General features: G+C 43.7%; 1 protein-coding gene across 2 annotated transcripts in view; it reads right to left on the bottom strand.

Moving 5' to 3' along the window:
• Positions 1–653: 653 nt before the first annotated feature.
• LOC148831445 (semaphorin-4B-like) overlaps positions 654–15,940 on the bottom strand; it is a 60,843-nt gene continuing 45,556 nt past the window's right edge. Inside the window, exons 9-15 of one of the 2 annotated variants that reach the window (XM_088921297.1) lie at positions 11,693–11,874; positions 9,259–9,409; positions 8,243–8,453; positions 7,669–7,784; positions 6,888–7,045; positions 6,005–6,096; positions 654–5,851 (exon numbers count right to left, since the gene is read on the bottom strand). In XM_088921297.1, coding sequence (XP_088777423.1) covers positions 5,070–5,851; positions 6,005–6,096; positions 6,888–7,045; positions 7,669–7,784; positions 8,243–8,453; positions 9,259–9,409; positions 11,693–11,874 — 1,692 coding nt within the window. In that variant the 3' untranslated portion in view covers positions 654–5,069. The remainder of the gene's footprint in view (positions 5,852–6,004; positions 6,097–6,887; positions 7,046–7,668; positions 7,785–8,242; positions 8,454–9,258; positions 9,410–11,692; positions 11,875–15,940) is intronic. The other variant, XM_088921298.1, reaches the window with a different exon arrangement.

Here is a 15,940-nt window from a genome sequence, read left to right as displayed (position 1 = left end):
CATATGCATCATAGATACCAGGGAGAGTAAGAGCTTGTATGCTGTCTGCTGGTTTGGAACTCTGCTAATTGCTTTTTCTGTTTGGACCTTCAGTTTGGACCCCTTTCTCAATCAATCAAGTTAGCGTGAAGACATACTAAGCAATATATATATATAATAGTGTTTTACTAGAGGGGAGTGAGATAGACTTGACTGACTGCAGAATACAATATGAAAGTGAGCCTTATAGACCACTATTAAAATCACCCCAGAGACCTTTCAGGTTTGCTTCGAAATTATACTGTATAGCTAGATGTGTCTATTCACTCTGGGTTTATAATCCTTTTCTCTTTTTCAAATTAGAATTCAAAAACACAGGCCACTTTATTCCTTTACCGTTCCAGGCAAATGACTGATTTGCATAGCAAATGTGGATCAATTCAATTTCATCGTGACTTTCTGGAGATAGCGGCCTCTGGCATTCTGCGATATTCTAGCAGACCGAGTTCAGGAATATTCCCGGTTCAGAGGGTATGATTACAGTCAGGCCTTTGTCCAAAATTACATTGCAAATCCCACTCAACAGGAAACACCACTTTAAAATGTAGTTTTCTTACCACTACCGGTAGGGAAAAATAAATTGTGATACAAATGAACAGAACTAACATAACAGCTTCCAAACAGTTTCTTTCATTTTTTATTACAAAAATTAAAATAAAGTGCATTTATCTATTTACAATATGCCAATAACTTTAACAATAATAGTTAGCAACGGTAATATAAAAAAACATACATAATTCACAATGTGTTTGTACAGCACAGGCCACTTTACAAAAACAGCTGGGCATACTGGCTTTGTGGCAAGACAACTGAAGTTCTTAACAGTGGATCCAGTAAGCATGCTGCATTGGGGTGACGCAGGTCAGGCAAGAGTCTGAAGGTGCTGCCCTTTCACGCACTGTAAAAGTATAACCGTGGGTATTTCTTTGCTTGAAAGCCAGACCTGGTACTGCTTGGGTGGACCACTGTCTTCTGAATTTCCTCTTCTTTAATGAGGTTTTCTTTTTGAAAAATAAAATAGAAATGTTGTGTGGGTTTTTTTTTTCATGTGCCCATCCCACTTTGAATGACCAATTGTGTCATTACAATTAACTGCTCATTGCCCAGTGAAGGCCGCTGTTCCCCACTAGGCGAGTCCCTCCTTAGACATGCTACAAGCTACATACGGCAGGGTCAGCAGGAACTGAAGGAGAGGCCTCCGTAAGTCCGCAGTCACCTGAGAAGTCACAGGTTGCTGGTTTACTAGGGGAGCCCTGGCACACAATTCCCATCAATACCCTGATGGTGCTGAACCAGCTGTGAGCTGCTGCTTGGCGAATGAAGGTCACAGCTGGCTACGAACCACTCATAAAGCAGGACTATAGAGCTCAGCCTGCACATCGAGTCAGTGCCTCTACTGTCCGAGCCATGTGGGGGTCCCCTCTGTTAAGTTTCAACTGCTGCCTCCTCAGAGCCAGTATTCTGGAAGGCTGGCTTTCAGCAGATACCAATGCATCAGGTCTTGGCTGACCCAACAGTCAACCAATTCATAATCTGCACACATATATAAAATCATTCATTTATTTTGTGCTCAGTGGTTCAAAGGTTTTACAAAGAAGGACATTGAGAATTCTAATTTTTACAAATAAATGCAGTCCTTTTTTGGTATGTCATAATACAACTCCATTTGTCTGGTATTTAGGTTCAGGGTATCACATGCAGAGCTCCAGCTGTGTTCATGTTTGTTCATTTCTTAGATCAACCAGTAGCATTTTTGCAGTAATAAGTTAATAAAAAGTCACAAGTTGAGTTACAGAGATAAGGGGATGAACAACTATAGAGCCAATTACAACAAGACCTCTATTTTATTTCTTTATTTCTGGGACGGAGTATGAGGAAGGTCATGATTATGCAGTCAGTGACAAAGCTGGGAGTTAAACTAGGAACCAGATGCTAACAGTCCTTTTCTTAACTGGACCATCTTGTCTCCGGGTAATATATTACAAGATTACCACCACCTCAGTACACAAGAATATCACTTGATCTTTACCCCTTCTTATGGAACTATAAAACTTAGAAAGAACAAACAATTCAGTTTCCCACTAAGGGCCCCCACTGTTGTCCCTTGGAAGACAGCAGGGATTAAAATGGCAAAGTGCTATTTAACTTCCTGGTTAGAGAGTTCGTGACAAGTGCTACTGGTTGCTTCTGACTTGTTCCAGCTTTGCTGATGTGCCTGTGAATTCACTCTTCTCTGAAGCTCCAGATGATTTAAGAAAGACTTTAGGCTGGAAGCAAATAATTGACTTTCTCAGCAACACGACACTGATTAACAACATATTTCTTACAGGCATTTCACAAAGTATTGTCCAGAACATCTTACAGAATCTACAACAAACACCCCCACTCCAAACTAAGGCTTGTACAGTATATTGTGCAAAAATAAAGTGTTGTGAAAAAAAAGCAGCAATGTGTAGTTTCTAGTTCCACAAGTTTCTACAACAACACATTTTGCATCGGTTCTCTCAAATACAATACAAATGTACATATATACATGTGACCGCTCTTTATTGTTAGTAATGCAGTACGCTCACTGCTCAGCTACTGTACTTTGTCATCGTTCTTGAAATTAACGCCCCTCAGTAAATTACTAGATGGAAAGGTATTACGTTTTACAATATGAATAGTATTGGTGTACTTTGGAGTAATTACATTTCACAACATATGCTCGTCTCAAAATCTGCGAGATGTAGTGGAGGAGCCTCACACTGCATTACACACGAAAGACAAATTGGTGGGAAACACGTTTCAAACTGCAATAACAATACGATGTCAGGGATTAGTGGTTCTGCAACATACCCAAGTCATTTACTGATCAAAAATGCATTGTCAAGACCATAGTCAAAAACCACCAATCTATCAAATCCATCATAGCAGTCCCACTGTCTTTTAATTTCTCTGCTCTTCTTGTTGTCTTCTTCTGCTTTTAATTTCCAGGAATGTGTAACAAGCACCTACCATATGCTGAAAACACCTAGCTTTTTATTGAGTAGGTCTAAAGGACTGTTTAGTTGAAAATCTTAAGTGTCCAAAGTATTTCAATGGTTTCCTTTGAACCCATCTCTCACCAAGTTAGTGCTCTAAAGAGAGTTTTGTAACTCTGGCTGTTTGAAAGTCAATAACATGAGCTCTTTTGTTGTCACATCTTCACAAATCTAGTCCAAGGCAGTGTAGAACATCTCTGAGACAACTCCAAAGCAAATGGAGAGAGAGATAAGGGCTTTCACATTCTTAAAAGCAGCTACATTGTGAACTTGAAATACCTGTTGCTTATAAAGTACATTTCATAGTTGTCATTCAATGATAGTTAAGTTACACAAAAGAAAGGCAGATCAGATCAGCTGCGCTGATGGTGAGAAATGTCATAATTCACAAAAACAACAAAATGTAAAAAATAAAATAAAAAAACAACACGCAAGTCATTTTTTGGCACAGCGTACAATAATTTTGGTTGTGTTACAAACATTAAGATGATGTTATTTTCCATTTTGCTGGCTGGGTTTGTCACAATCCAAGTGAACACTGCCACCGTGCTGAGACTTCCCTTCCCACCCCTAAGTCCTTTTCCATTGTGATGGGAGAGAACACTCCCATTAGGGTCACTTGGCATTTCTGCTAGGAATCCTGTGCTTTTTCCAAGCTCACTTAACGGTCAAGCTTGACGTCGGTATGCAATAATGTGGTCCAAAGATATTAAGTAAGATTATTATCTGTGCTTCTTTAATTCCAAAACGACTAAAGCTTCATTGCATACATTGTTTTGTTTCTCATGAATGTCTCTGGGGATTAATACTTAGAGACCATAATGAAGCCCAGTAAGGTAGCCCATTCAATACCTAGATCCCATGCTAGATGCTCTTTCAATTCCATAGATATAACCCTTTGTTTTTCCTCACAGGTAATAAACTGCTTTCTTACTCTTTTTTGCATAGCGTGCATTTAATGCTCTGTTGGTTCTGTCTTTTGAGAAGAAGGCGGCAGGCTTCTGTGTTTGGTCTGGGTTTGTTGTCAAAACACGCTGCACACCCTCCCCGTCCTTGGCTGTCCTACTCTAACTCCTCCCTCTTGTGTTTGTGCTGGATAACGTCAGCAGGCTTGGAGAGAGAAGGGGTTAGCACCTCCGCTGAGAATACTGAGTTTCTTGGAAAAAACACTCTTTGTTTTTCTTCTTTTCCAAGTAGGCACAGCTGTTGTTTTTCTCATCTTGCCACAATCTCACCTTCACCCTCCCTGAGCTCAGAGGGATGCAGGAGAGTCTTAAGCAGAGATGGACTCCCTTTCTGTTGGTTGGGGAAAAGGATGAAAGACATGCTAATTTTGCTGCGCAAATTCTATATCATTTGGAAGTTTAGAAACCACTGAAGTTGAACTTATCATCAGTTTTGCAGTATCCTACCAGAATGGGGTGATCTGTTCAAGCAAAAGGTGTAGTTCAAGTGTGGTTCATTGAGGCCAGGTCTGGAAGTGATTTTTTGTCACGGTGATATGTTGAGAACACGGGGACGGACCAATTAGTCTAAAAAGACCTTAATGCTTACAGAGCAGTCAGAGACTGTTTGATTCCACAGTGTGTGGAGCAAAATGGCTGCTGCAGGTACAGTCTCTGTTTGCCTAACAACATCGCACCACACTGTCACAAAGATAAAAAGTAAAGGAATTTGCTCCCCTTTGTTGCTTCACTTGGAAGATTGCTTTTTGTAAAAGTTCTTGAGGAGATTTTACCCTTTCTTCTGTCAGCCAAGCCAGACATGCTCTCGCTTCTTGCAAAACAAGTCATCATCTGGGTGACGTTTAGAACAGAAAAAGAAAAGAACCTCAGACTTCACCCCCCATGGAAACCAAGATGGAATCAGCGAAAATAAAAGGCCGGGGCAAGAGGACTGACAAATGAAAGGCCCTGTCTGTGATGTGGTGCCAGCGCTCCCCTTGTTGGATTGTGGATTGGAAGGAGGACAATGCTAAGCACAAGTCCTGTCCCATTCACAGAGGCCTCACACGATGGAGTCTTTGATTTCGGACCCCAGCCGGACTCTGGGGCGGGGGCAGGTGGGTGAGATCTCCACGTGGCTCTCCTTGAAGTCCAGCGGCCGTTTCTCCGACTCCGTGAAGCCCTTGCCGTGGTCGGGGGACTCGTGCGTGGGCGTGCTGCAGATGTAGTTGTCGTTGAGGGTCTGGTAGCCCTTGTGGTCGGACGTGGACGCCGGCACGGCGCTCCCGTTGAGCGGGAGGCTCTCCGCCGGCTTCCCCCCCATCCTGGGCTTCTTCTGCTGCATGTTGGGACACTCGCCCTGCTTCAGCACGGACTTCATGTGATCCCGGTTGCGGTAGACCACGAACAGGGAGAAGACGAGGAAGGAGAAGCCCAGGAGGGCGCAGACGATGAGCAGCTCGTTCCAGTAGGTCTTGGGGCTGAGCTGGGGAGAGCGGCTCTCCCCAGGGAGGATGAGGGACCCATCCACCTGGACCCGGGGCGTCCTGGACCTGGCAGTGGAGGCGGTGGTGGTGGTTGTTGTGTCCGGGAGCTTCTCTGCTCTCACGCAGTAGTTAGCCACCAGCTGCCGGAAGCCCTCCTCCACTGACCAGCACTCGTACGTCTCCGGCATGTCTGCCTGTGCCACCACCACCAGGCCCCCGTCCGGACTGGCGTACACGAACTGGCTGGCACTGTCACTGTACACCCAGCGCCGCTGGGCCAGGTTCGAATGCAGCTTGCAGGGGAGGACTTTGAAGGTGTTGGCCGGCAAAACGAAAGCCTGGCACTCGAACCCACCTGCTAGCCAGAGTGAAAGGAAAAATTAGTTCATGATTCTTACGTTTTTTTAGTTAACGCTTAGATTGGTGCTTTCATTTTGTTTAACATCATGTGAAACGCGTGTGCAGGAATGCACTAAGAGTGTGTGCTGTAAGGGCGATAGGAGGCTCTTACTCTTGCCTGATGGATTGAAAGACCGTGGGCCAGGGAGTGCAATGCTACAGGCAGCCGAAGTGTTGGCTTCCTCAATGTCCTGTTTCCACGATCTGAAAACGCAACAGGGTGGCAAAGGTTAGTCTCTCTCAGAGAACCCGAGCAGAAGCCACAGCACTGACTCCTCACTCATGTTGTGCTGCTCAGTGTGGAGGGGTAGTTAGGGTTCTGGGCTCTGGACTACAAGGTCCATTGTTCTTGTGACTAATGTTTGCCACTTTCTAGTCAGCGCTGGTCCTCACGAGCCCAAAAGGAAAATGCCCCCTGCCTCCATATACCCCCCTATATAGAAAAGGTTTGTCTTCTTTGGGCAGATTTTAAACATACTGTATGCCATGTGTCAATACAAGGTGAAGACGTAGAAGTGAAAAACGTGATAAGGCACAGCAAAGGACAACTATATTCTGCCATCTGCGACGTTTGGTGGACACTTCATGAAGATCAACCACAATTAGAGTGCCTGATACAGCACAATGTTTCCCACCAAGCAGATGTTTCCTCACCAACGGTCCTATTTCCATCGGTGCTCAGTACAAAACCCTGGCATAGTGAAATAAGCTCTGAAACTTGCTGTGGTGCACTTGCCCATGCCTGATCACAGCCCAACTGGGACCGGCAGCACCACTCATCAGGTGTCTTGCAGGTTTTAGTGTCTTAGATTACCAACTCTTTAAACACCTGAAAAGGGGCGGAAGTGACTTCTGACCCACATAACTGTTTCAATTAAATACTTTAGAGGTTTGAGGAAAACCAGCAGTGACAGCAAGTCTTGAAGTTGCCTCTCTGTGACTCAGTATGCTCAGAGAGTTTGACTGCAGTGCTGGACCCTGCTGATCTGACTCACCGGTCTGGTGAAGCCTGCCTGACATCTCGGCAATGCCTCCCGCTCCAGGCGCAGTATGGGTCTCTGGACAGGATGCACTCTCCACAGCTCTGATAGTTACTGCAGTTCGCTACAGGGACCTCCACCAGCCCCGAATGAGAGGACACAAACAGGACGCCCTGAGGGGACAACAGGTGCAGGCAACCTTAGACTCTACTGTTAAGACTGCAGTAAGTCCAGCACAAATCTCCCCTCACATGTGTAGTACATGGTACTTCTTTTTTTCCCATACTTATCTTACATATTTATTATGCCTTAAAATGTCTTATAATGCATTCTGTCTTGCTGCATATCTGTAGGCTTATATGCTATTTACTGCTGCTTCTCTTGACCATAAGCAAACTACCGGAAACTAGAATGGTCTGTATAATAACCATGGTGGGATGTATATTTAAAGTACAGATTCTGAGTAACTTTATGGTTCCTAATCATCTAATTGAGACTATTCTCAAATTAAAGTTCAACATTATATAAAAATTATTAATGTTATAGTGGAACAAGGTTCGGATCTGCTCAGAACAAAATAGAATATAAAGAGGTATTTAAGTTCTACCTGAGGGCAAATCTGGAAGGTAGATAATCTAGAATATTACAATCTACGGTCCAAATAATCCCATATCTGGAAAAACTTTCCTTCTGGTTCCCTCTCAAAGAGATTTGTCTCAACTGATTTGAATTCCAAGTGACACAATCTGCTCTCCAAATATCTTGCTTTAAGCTATGAATTTAAAAGCTCCCCTACCTTTTCTGAGTCCAGGATGATGTTTTGCACAGGCTGGGGCTCAGCAAAGAGAGATATCTCTTCAATGATGTACATCCTGTGGTCGGTGTTAATTGCTTTGTGAAGTTTTCCATCATCTGTCAAGGACAAAGGAAATTACAATCATTTCTTTCGATTCTAGGGTCTTTTTTTCACTTTTTCTAAAAGTTTGAAATCACCAATTACTGTTCGGTGCATTTCCATCCAACTTTCAACTGACTGTTGTTTAAGACTCTGCTTTATTTTTGTCACGCCATTTGCTTTGCCGGGGACAACAGATAAGGAACCAGCTGCCAATACACAGCACGCTCCACAGCTCCTTACAGGAGAGCAAGCGCTGACTGGACGAGCAGCGCTGATGTCACCGCAAGCTTGCAGGCACCGAAACCAATCATTGGCATCTAATCTTCTTTGAAATCTGTGAAGACCTTGACTGACTAATGATGACCTGACTGCAGTGACCACTTGTACACCACTGGTCACAGCTGGATAGTGACAAGGTGAAATAATGGATCTTTTACTTGGATGTTATTTCTGTTTAACGACTAGCACATACCTGTACCGATGAAGAGGACATCGTAGGTTCTGGAAATGGCCTGAACTCTGTGCACGGCAATCTGAGTGTATCTCACATTGCGCTTCAGGAGAATAGGCTGACTGCGGATCACACTGTCCATCAGGAAATGATCCTTCACAAAGTTCAGAACTTTGTCAGGCATGTGAAGTGAGGAATGTATGTTCATCCGCCTCGCTGCATTCGTGATGCACTGTTGAAGACAGACAGGATGTGTTTAAAAACACAGTGTACTACATAAAAAGCGGGGCAATGTATTGCATTAATCTGTTTTGAATTTTTTAGAACACAGTGATAAGACTTTGTTTTCTTAGCAGTTCCTGATAATCATCACTTCTTCTGGGAAATGGACTGAATAATCATTAAGCCAATGGTGTTGAGTGCAATCTGCTAGTACAGGTAACTACAGACATTGGGAGGGATGTTCATACGTGACGGGGAAAGTTGTGGTCAATCCTTGTGAAAAAAACAGTAATACTGTTGGTTCAGCAGGACTTAGTACAAATATTTTAAGATTGTCTTCTCTGTTCATTTCTGCAGTTAAATGAATTAGATCAACTACTTTTTATTTTTTTAGCTCAATTCTTCCACTACTAAGTAAAACATTTTAACAGGTTGCTTCTATGAAAAAGATGGAAAATAATGGAAAATAGTCTTTTTTAGGAACTAACTCTAAGCAGTGCTTCGTTGTCTAGGTTTCAGCTGACCTGCCAGTAGGGGACAATAGGGCCTCTATATTTTGTGCACAGGTTCACACGTGGTGAATTAACGGATTAATAAGTGAGCTGAGAGCCCCATTCTGACAGGACGGTAATTGAGACTAGTGGGTGTATAAAGGGACACAGTGGTGCTGGGGTTGGGTTGTTTCAGATTAGGTCTGTATGTTGGATATAAAGTACAATCTCCCTGTGTGGGATCTCCGCGTCCATCGTGATTTCCCATGTGCTGGATAATAAATGTGTTTGGCAGAGCCCTGGCGGGACCGGTACAGCACTCACCGCTCCGGGCCGCGGCTCGGGCACAGGGTGGTTGTAGGTGTACCACTGCTGGGTCTCCCGGTTCACCTCGCGGTAGCGCCCGCTGAAGGCGCGCTCCACCTGCTCCATGGAGAAGGCGCACACCGCCGAGCTCCCCGACGCACCTCTGTACCTGCGGGAGCAGCACACAAGGGGCTCAGGCCACAGCTCGGAGCACACCGGGCCCCGGGGGAGGCCCACAGCCGACCTCGTCCAGACGGCGCGGCCACAGTCCGCACACACCAGTACCACATCTGTGGCAAGACTGGTTTCACACAGGTCACTCCATATGCTTCTGATTCTACTTGGTCTTAAGTTAGGATGGTATCTGTTATACCCTGAGGAGTTGTGACGGAATTACCAGTATGCACACTGTAAACACAAATCATGTCGAATGGGAGAAGCTGGACAACATGCTCTTTGGAAAGATATGGGGTTCAGTGTTACAGACAACTCATCAGGGTGCAAGCAGGCTCAAAGCAGTTGGCAAAGCATCCAAAAACTACAGCACAGCATATCAAGGTTGCCAATAGCTTTGGGATTGCATTCAGAACAGTCTAATCTAAACATTTTACCATGCAAATTATTGAGGTGTTTTCCCCCCAAATTTTAAGATGTTCAGTTATAATTGTGTACCACATTAACATCAAGGATAAAAGACTAATACTCAAGTTTCAGTTTGCATTTTTTGGTTCAGAGATAAAGGTAGCCGAATACATCCGGGATGCACAGTACATAGTCCAGAAATAATGTGAACTAATAATCGTACAAATTTCTAATTAGTTTACGTTATTTAAATGCTTCAAATTTTAGAAAGATTTATATGAAAAAATCTGTCCAGTTTCTTTTCCATCCACTTTGTTTTCCTTGTCTTCTTAAGAGCAGCGAACTGGAGATCACAGCAAGCAAAATGGCTGGCTGCCACTGCTCCTGTCCAAACCCTTCCCTGTGTGGCTGAGAACTCCTGTGCACTCAGAGCTGGTAGATAACACTTCCCCCATTCTGGGAATGCATGCAAGAAGAATGACAGGTATCGACTTGCTATCCCTCCCCACCGAATGACAAGATGCAAATCACCTGCGGCTTTCACGGAAAAGTGCACAGGCAAATCCTTTCAGCCGCCAGCCCCTGAAACCACACTTCAGCGCGCTGCTTGCACAAACACTCCTTCATTCAAGGTGATGAGAATGATAAGTTACCTCTTTTACTGGCGTTTTCATGCATCTTAATGTGATTCACTGCAACGGCACCTTATTAAGGCAGAACCGCACACAGTGGGGACTTGGCAGGATGGGGTAGCGTTAGTGTTCTGTTATGGACTGGCAGTAAAGCGTTCAGTCTGAAATGCCTGTGTGTGTGTGCAGCCCTGCAGGCTTGTTATGTAGGAGGTCCTCACAAGGTGGGCTTCTCCTTCAAGAAATGGCTGGATGGGATCCAGGGTTCAACGGCTTCCTATCTGTCTTGCCATCTCTCTGATGTTAACTAATGGTGCTTTTGTTTCTAAAACAAATTATTTAACTCTAGATGTTCCAAAGCTGCGTTTTAGGTCTGCCCTCACCCCGTGTCCAGTCTCATTTCGGTGGAGTTCAGCACAGAAGACAGCAACAGAATGAGAGCGAGAGGGAAGTCCTCATGGCCACAGTGAGCAATGATTACTATCTACGTGAGAACACTATCTGAACACATTTCCCCACAGTGATAGTAAATCCCGATCAGGTGATGTACAGTAGTTAGGTCAGCATGGCGTAAACAACTGCCTTTTTTTATCCCAAGCAAATGGGACTTTTTTTTTAAGCAAAGAGTTCTAAAAACCTTTATTCGAGTTCACTAACCTCCCCGCCAAGTGGATTTTTGAACAGTAAATAAAAATGTCAATGTGAAGATCCCCCAGACACAGAAAAACAAAGAAACGCATGTCTGCTTCAAGGCAGGCAGGCAAAGCCCACCCATAAACAATTTCCTAACCTGCAGCTGCATGTAATGTAACTAATTGCCTTTCAGCATTTCGGTTGCAGTTGGTGATTTTAGTCCTTTTAGAGTGAATCCTTTGGCTTCCTGAGATGAATGACAAAAGCGCTGATAGTAACGTCAGAAAGGTAGCTATCAAGAAGAGGACACTCAGCCCTTCCAGGCTGTTTGGTAGTTAGTAGCTAACGGAGCGAGGATCTCCTCCAGCTGCTTCTTGAAAGAAACCAGGGCATCACCTTCAACCATATGGCAGGGTAGTTTGTTCCAGACGTCCACAACCCTTTCTGTAAAGAAGTGCCTCCTGTTCTCAGTTTTAAATGTATTTCCCTTTGGGTCGTGGATCAACACTTATTGCAGCCAAGTGACTTTATTGAATAAAGTGGTGCCTCTGTCTACAGAAATCTACAGAAAGCTCTACAGAAACCCACCCTCCGACGGCCCTGCTCACCACTGCGACGTGAAGAGGCCGTAGAAGGTGGTGTTCTTCCAGTGCTGCCGGCCCGGCGTCAGGACAAACATGTCCTGGATGACGTTGAAAGGGAAGCCATCGTCCGGGAGGGAGCACAGGAGGTGCGCCTTGAGGAACGTGGTCCATTTCTTCTGCAGCACGCGCTCCCCTCCCATGTCCCCCTGAGGAGAGACCGAGAGCGAAAGAGTCTGAGTAACAGACTGAGGAGGTCAGGAACATACAGTTATTACACACAAATAACAGCAGGGGGCGCTGTCGTGCCGCAGAAAAACCAGGAGTGATGCCCTTGAGCTATGTTTATATTTGATTAATTGCTTTTTTCTGCCCTTTTCATCCCAAAGGTTACAAAGGTGCTTTGCATTATCGGAAGGAAACCACTTCAAGTGTCACTGCAGTGCAGACCCATGTGCGTGACAAACAGCAGTGATTCTGTGTCAGCTGCCTCAGTGCAAGGCACATTAGGTGAAGAAGTGCTTCACTAGCTCATTTATGGTGGACCTTAGGTGAGATTGTACAAGCTATGAGTGGACCAGAACACTGTGTTCAGCACCCCTGCTACTACTAACATAGCTATGGGATTTTTAATGATTAAAAAAATCAGGACCTTGGTTTAACATCTTCTCCAACAGGTGGCACCTCCCACAGCATAATGTCCCCAGTCGTGGGGCACTGGTTTAGAAATTCTGGTCCAGAGGGAAGAACGTCACTTGTCTGCCAACACCTCTTACAACAGCCACCTACCTAGCTGGTTTTAAGGTCTTCCATCCCTTTACTGACCAAACCCAGGCTTGCTTAGCTTTTGAGATCTGATAAGATCAGGCTACAAGATGGAAATGTTACTTAACAAAGGGAAAATAAAAAGAGAGAGTAGCAGAAAATGTCTAATCTGGAAAGCCCAGACCTGCTCAATAACCCCCTCCATAAAGTAATAAGCAAACCCTAACACGTATTAGTAATCCTCACCATGTCTCCAGGCCGAGAAATTCAATGCAGCAGAAATCTAAGTTCGAACTTTGTAAGTAAGAGTGTAAGTCTAACTCTTAAGAGAACTCTGAAGGGAGTTAGGACCGATGTAGAAACACAAACTTCAAAAAACAGTGAGGAGGCACAGCAATAATAGATAAAAAGGAAAGGTTAAGCATTTCCTTTTCTGTTTATGTCAAAGGGAAAATGAATTCTAGATTGACATGACCTATGTAGACATCAAAAGTATATGCACTCTCATAAATCAAAAACCCTCCCAGAATAAAAATAATAAAAAAACACCAACAGTAAAGCAAAAAAGAACAAAGAACACTTTTTTTTCCTCTTTGCTATCGTAATACAAAAAAAAAAGTTCTAAGAAAACTAGAGCCTAAGAAAAGTTACAAAAAGAAGGCCACTTGACCCATCTAGACCGTTTGGTAAGAAGTAGCTAATTGATCCTAGGATCTCGTTCAGCGTTTTTTTTTTTCAGAGAAGTCAGGGTTCTGAAACAGTTGGCAGCTTGTTCCAGACTCCTGTAACCTGTTGGAGGGTAAATTAGTGCCTCCATCAGAGTATCGACAAACCTGTGTACACCTGTGTTAACTGCTTCTTTCCTCTGAGAAGAAACGCGTGCCTGTGTCTGAAAACACCTGCTTTGTGTGTAATACATCTAGGTCACAACCACAGCAAATGGTATGAAAGCGAAATAAAAAATTTTATTAAATAAGACTGCGTTCACTATTTCAATGATCAAACTAACATGGTGACCTACTATGAGTGTGGAAAGGCCTCTCTCTCAGATAATGGAGCACTTATGATTAGACCCATAACGCAGAGGCTCCAGGTCGGCTTTGATGCACTCTCTAGTGCAATTACTTAAATTCCTCATCCAGGCACTGATCTGAAAACCCTCAACAGCCTACAATATTTCATATGTCATCTTCCTCCAGGAGCCAAACGATGCAAAACCCGGACAAAAGACACCACAAACAGCATCTTCTCCTGAAAAATAGCATCTGCAGCCCACAGCTATTAAATCTGTCGCTTCATCAGCAGGCAAGGAGGTTACCCATTAATCATACACAACAAGCTGGAATGAAAAGTGAAGTGACACATGATGAATGCAGAAACTCTGAAGCAATTATTTACTGCAGTTGCCCATTGGCTAACAAACCACATTTGTTCCAGCCTCCACATTTTCACTTTTCTTCTGACGCCCATGCCTGTCTCTGCATGGTATCTGAGAGGCCAGCAGTCACATGGAAGGCACTGCTGAAATCTACCCCTTCAGATCTGGTGTGGTTTCTGGCTTGTATGTTCAGACAGGTCTGGCCCAGGAAGGGACAGACCCTGAGGGAGACTACTCTGCAACTGCAGCTGGGCCTGAAAAACTTTCTTCTTTTGAAATCCATCATATATCCGGTTTTGTTAAAAAAATCTATTTTTGCTGAATTTCAAAGGCATTTCTAAAAACAGATGCAAGTAGGAGAAAGCAGTTGAAAGCAGGTGAGAGAATCTTTATCCTCTCATCTCCTCTGGGCTGTTGTAGGAGCTGGTTCCTTATCATCCTAAATTCACAAAGGCCATTTCTTTACCAAAGTAATACTAATGGTTATTTAAAACAAAAAAGACTATGAAGTTGAAATTAAACACTCTTCTGTTTCTGAGAACCTCACCCTCCAACCACTCTTTTCTGTTATGCAAATGCTATAAGCAAAACTACATTTGTTTTCAGAAATCAAACAATTCCAACCTGAATAACATGTCTCCATCATCCTCTCTCTCTATACAGACACAGAAAGTCAAATTTGCTTCATTATAGCCACAGAGGAAAACAGGAACTAAGCTTGGCCCAAAAATCAGTTGTTTCTTGTTTTCAGAGCCCTGGATATTTTTTTATAACAGGACTAGCGGCTGTGGACCAAACCTCAAACTGGGCACCTGAATAAACAGTGACTAAAGAGATAGCAGGAGAAAGAAATGAATAACACTGATGGGTGTACTGTATGTAGGAGGAATATGGGTGTGTTATTAAAGCACCTCAGCCATGCAAGTGAAGCAATATTTTGCTAACTGGGTACATTTTGTGACTCTGTGTTTGTAATGTTGTAATGTATTTTAACCCCACCTAGACAGGTTACAACATTAAACTTCTGAAAGCCAGTATGAATTATTCGATGAGTAGAAATGGTCTGTTTTGCAGTTTTTGCAAAACACTAAGAATTTGTGTTTTGAAGTAATCAGCTTGCCTGATACACTCATTGTGCATTGCAGTCTCAATGGACAGCAAGACATGAAGAACATGGATAATGAAGTATTCATTATCATCACTGGTCTTGCAGTCCAATTCAAATCGGTGCCCTGGAGTGATTCCCAACCCTGGTCCTGGTGGAACACTGCATCTTCACGTTCTTGCTCCAGCCAACTTCTTAATCACAGACTCATTGACTTCAGCTTTCTATGTGGGACAGCTTTGATCATTTGCTTTCAGCTCTTAAAAGATAAAATGGGATTTGTCAGTGGTATCAGCCCTTCAGAAATCCATTCATTCAGGTGAGCAGCCTGACATGCAACCAAGTGGACCTCGGCTGAAGGAAAGTTCTTGTGATGGGCGTGTCCTTTACAGTACCACCCCCACTATGGGCGTGTCCTGTACAGTGTCATTCTCACCTGCATCTGTCCATCAACTGCACCAATTGATCAGTAATTAATTAGTAAGAGTTGTCTGAACAGAATGAAGGAGAGCCTGTGTACAATTCTGTGTGCCGAAGTTGCCGGGAACAGTACTCGGGATTGACCAAAGAAATGAGCTGGTGGGTTAAGCCATCGATCGGCACTGGAGATGTAGAGCCCAGCCGGAATTATAACCAGCAGATAGTGTTTCTCCAGGACCAGGGCTGGATCCACTGCCTTCGGGCAGAGTTTCCCACTACCTATCCTGGAGTACCTCTGGCCCTTCTAGTGTTCATTCCAGATGGACTGTGTTAATTTGGCCCATCAAGCAATGTTTCAGCTATTGAGACTTATTCAGGTGTATTAAGTCTCAATATTTCTGTTCTATTTTCCAGCGTGGAATTCATATTCACATGTTCCTTTGCAGTCAACGCACTCAAATCTCTTGGACTGGAAATCTAACTTGGAACCAAAAGAATTACCCATGTACTTTTTGTATTTATATTTCAAACATTATTAAATTGCAACAAAACCAGAGCAGCAAAAAAATAAATAACAGCCAGCAAACTCCATTCTCCCAGTGACCAA

This window comes from Atractosteus spatula, chromosome 7 (assembly GCF_055471065.1).
Source record: "Atractosteus spatula isolate fAtrSpa1 chromosome 7, fAtrSpa1.hap1, whole genome shotgun sequence".
In the NCBI taxonomy this organism is placed as follows: Eukaryota; Metazoa; Chordata; class Actinopteri; order Semionotiformes; family Lepisosteidae; genus Atractosteus; species Atractosteus spatula.
The sequence above is the reverse complement of the archived record's forward strand: the minus strand, read 5'-3'. Positions and strand labels throughout refer to the sequence as shown.